The sequence below is a fragment of the Penaeus monodon genome, chromosome 32 (assembly GCF_015228065.2).
Source record: "Penaeus monodon isolate SGIC_2016 chromosome 32, NSTDA_Pmon_1, whole genome shotgun sequence".
In the NCBI taxonomy this organism is placed as follows: Eukaryota; Metazoa; Arthropoda; class Malacostraca; order Decapoda; family Penaeidae; genus Penaeus; species Penaeus monodon.
Window position 1 is genome coordinate 16,504,299 of NC_051417.1, and position 729 is coordinate 16,505,027.

The window sequence follows — 729 nt, forward strand, 5'->3', positions numbered from 1 at the left end:
ATACATTCAATTGCTATCTTATTTCATTTATATATTTCTATATACACATAAAATTCACATTCACATAAAACTGATTAACAGACTAATACAGATATATTACATAATAGCACTATATACGATAACAAAAACAACGCATTCAAATATATTTCTCTTATAAACACGCATTCTATTTAAAGCCACTCCCTACTTCCGCAACAATGAAATATATTTTTGAAAAGCTATGAGATGCATTCTTATCAGATGTTTGTCCTAGCCTTGCGACTTAACATGAGAACCAGGAAGAGCGTTTCCTGCGCTGCCTGCTGGTTTGGTGTGAACTTGAGCGAAAGAAGTGGGATTGTTGACGAAGATGCTGTGGCCTTGAAGATCTGTCTGGTGTCTCGTCGTTCCCAGGACGTTACCACCTTGAGAGCTGGCAATCACCGGTGAACTGCTACCCACAGCAATAGCAGCACCAACTGAAGGGTTTCCATGTGATGGACCTGTGTTGAATACAGTTGTTGTGAAGGGTGCTTGGGAACCTCCTGCATTACCAGTAGTGAAGAAGTGTGCTCCACCAGTGGAGGCAAAGTTTCCTAATGACTGCTGATTCAGGAGAAATACTGGAACTGCTTGAATACCACTTGTGCCAAACGTTGAGCCAGAGCCAGATGCAGAAGCGGCTGCAGCGCCACTGCTACCAGGAGAAAAAACTGTGAAAGATGGGCCAAATGAGCCTGCTCCTCCACT

At 42.7% G+C, this 729-nt stretch overlaps 1 protein-coding gene across 1 annotated transcript in view; it reads right to left on the minus strand.

Annotated features, from left to right (window-relative positions):
* Window positions 1-18: 18 nt before the first annotated feature.
* Window positions 19-729, minus strand: part of LOC119593680 (spidroin-1-like) — a gene marked incomplete in the record, with an annotated part of 5,467 nt that continues 4,756 nt past the window's right edge. The window contains 1 exon segment of the mRNA XM_037942637.1: window positions 19-729. Coding sequence (XP_037798565.1) covers window positions 250-729 — 480 coding nt within the window.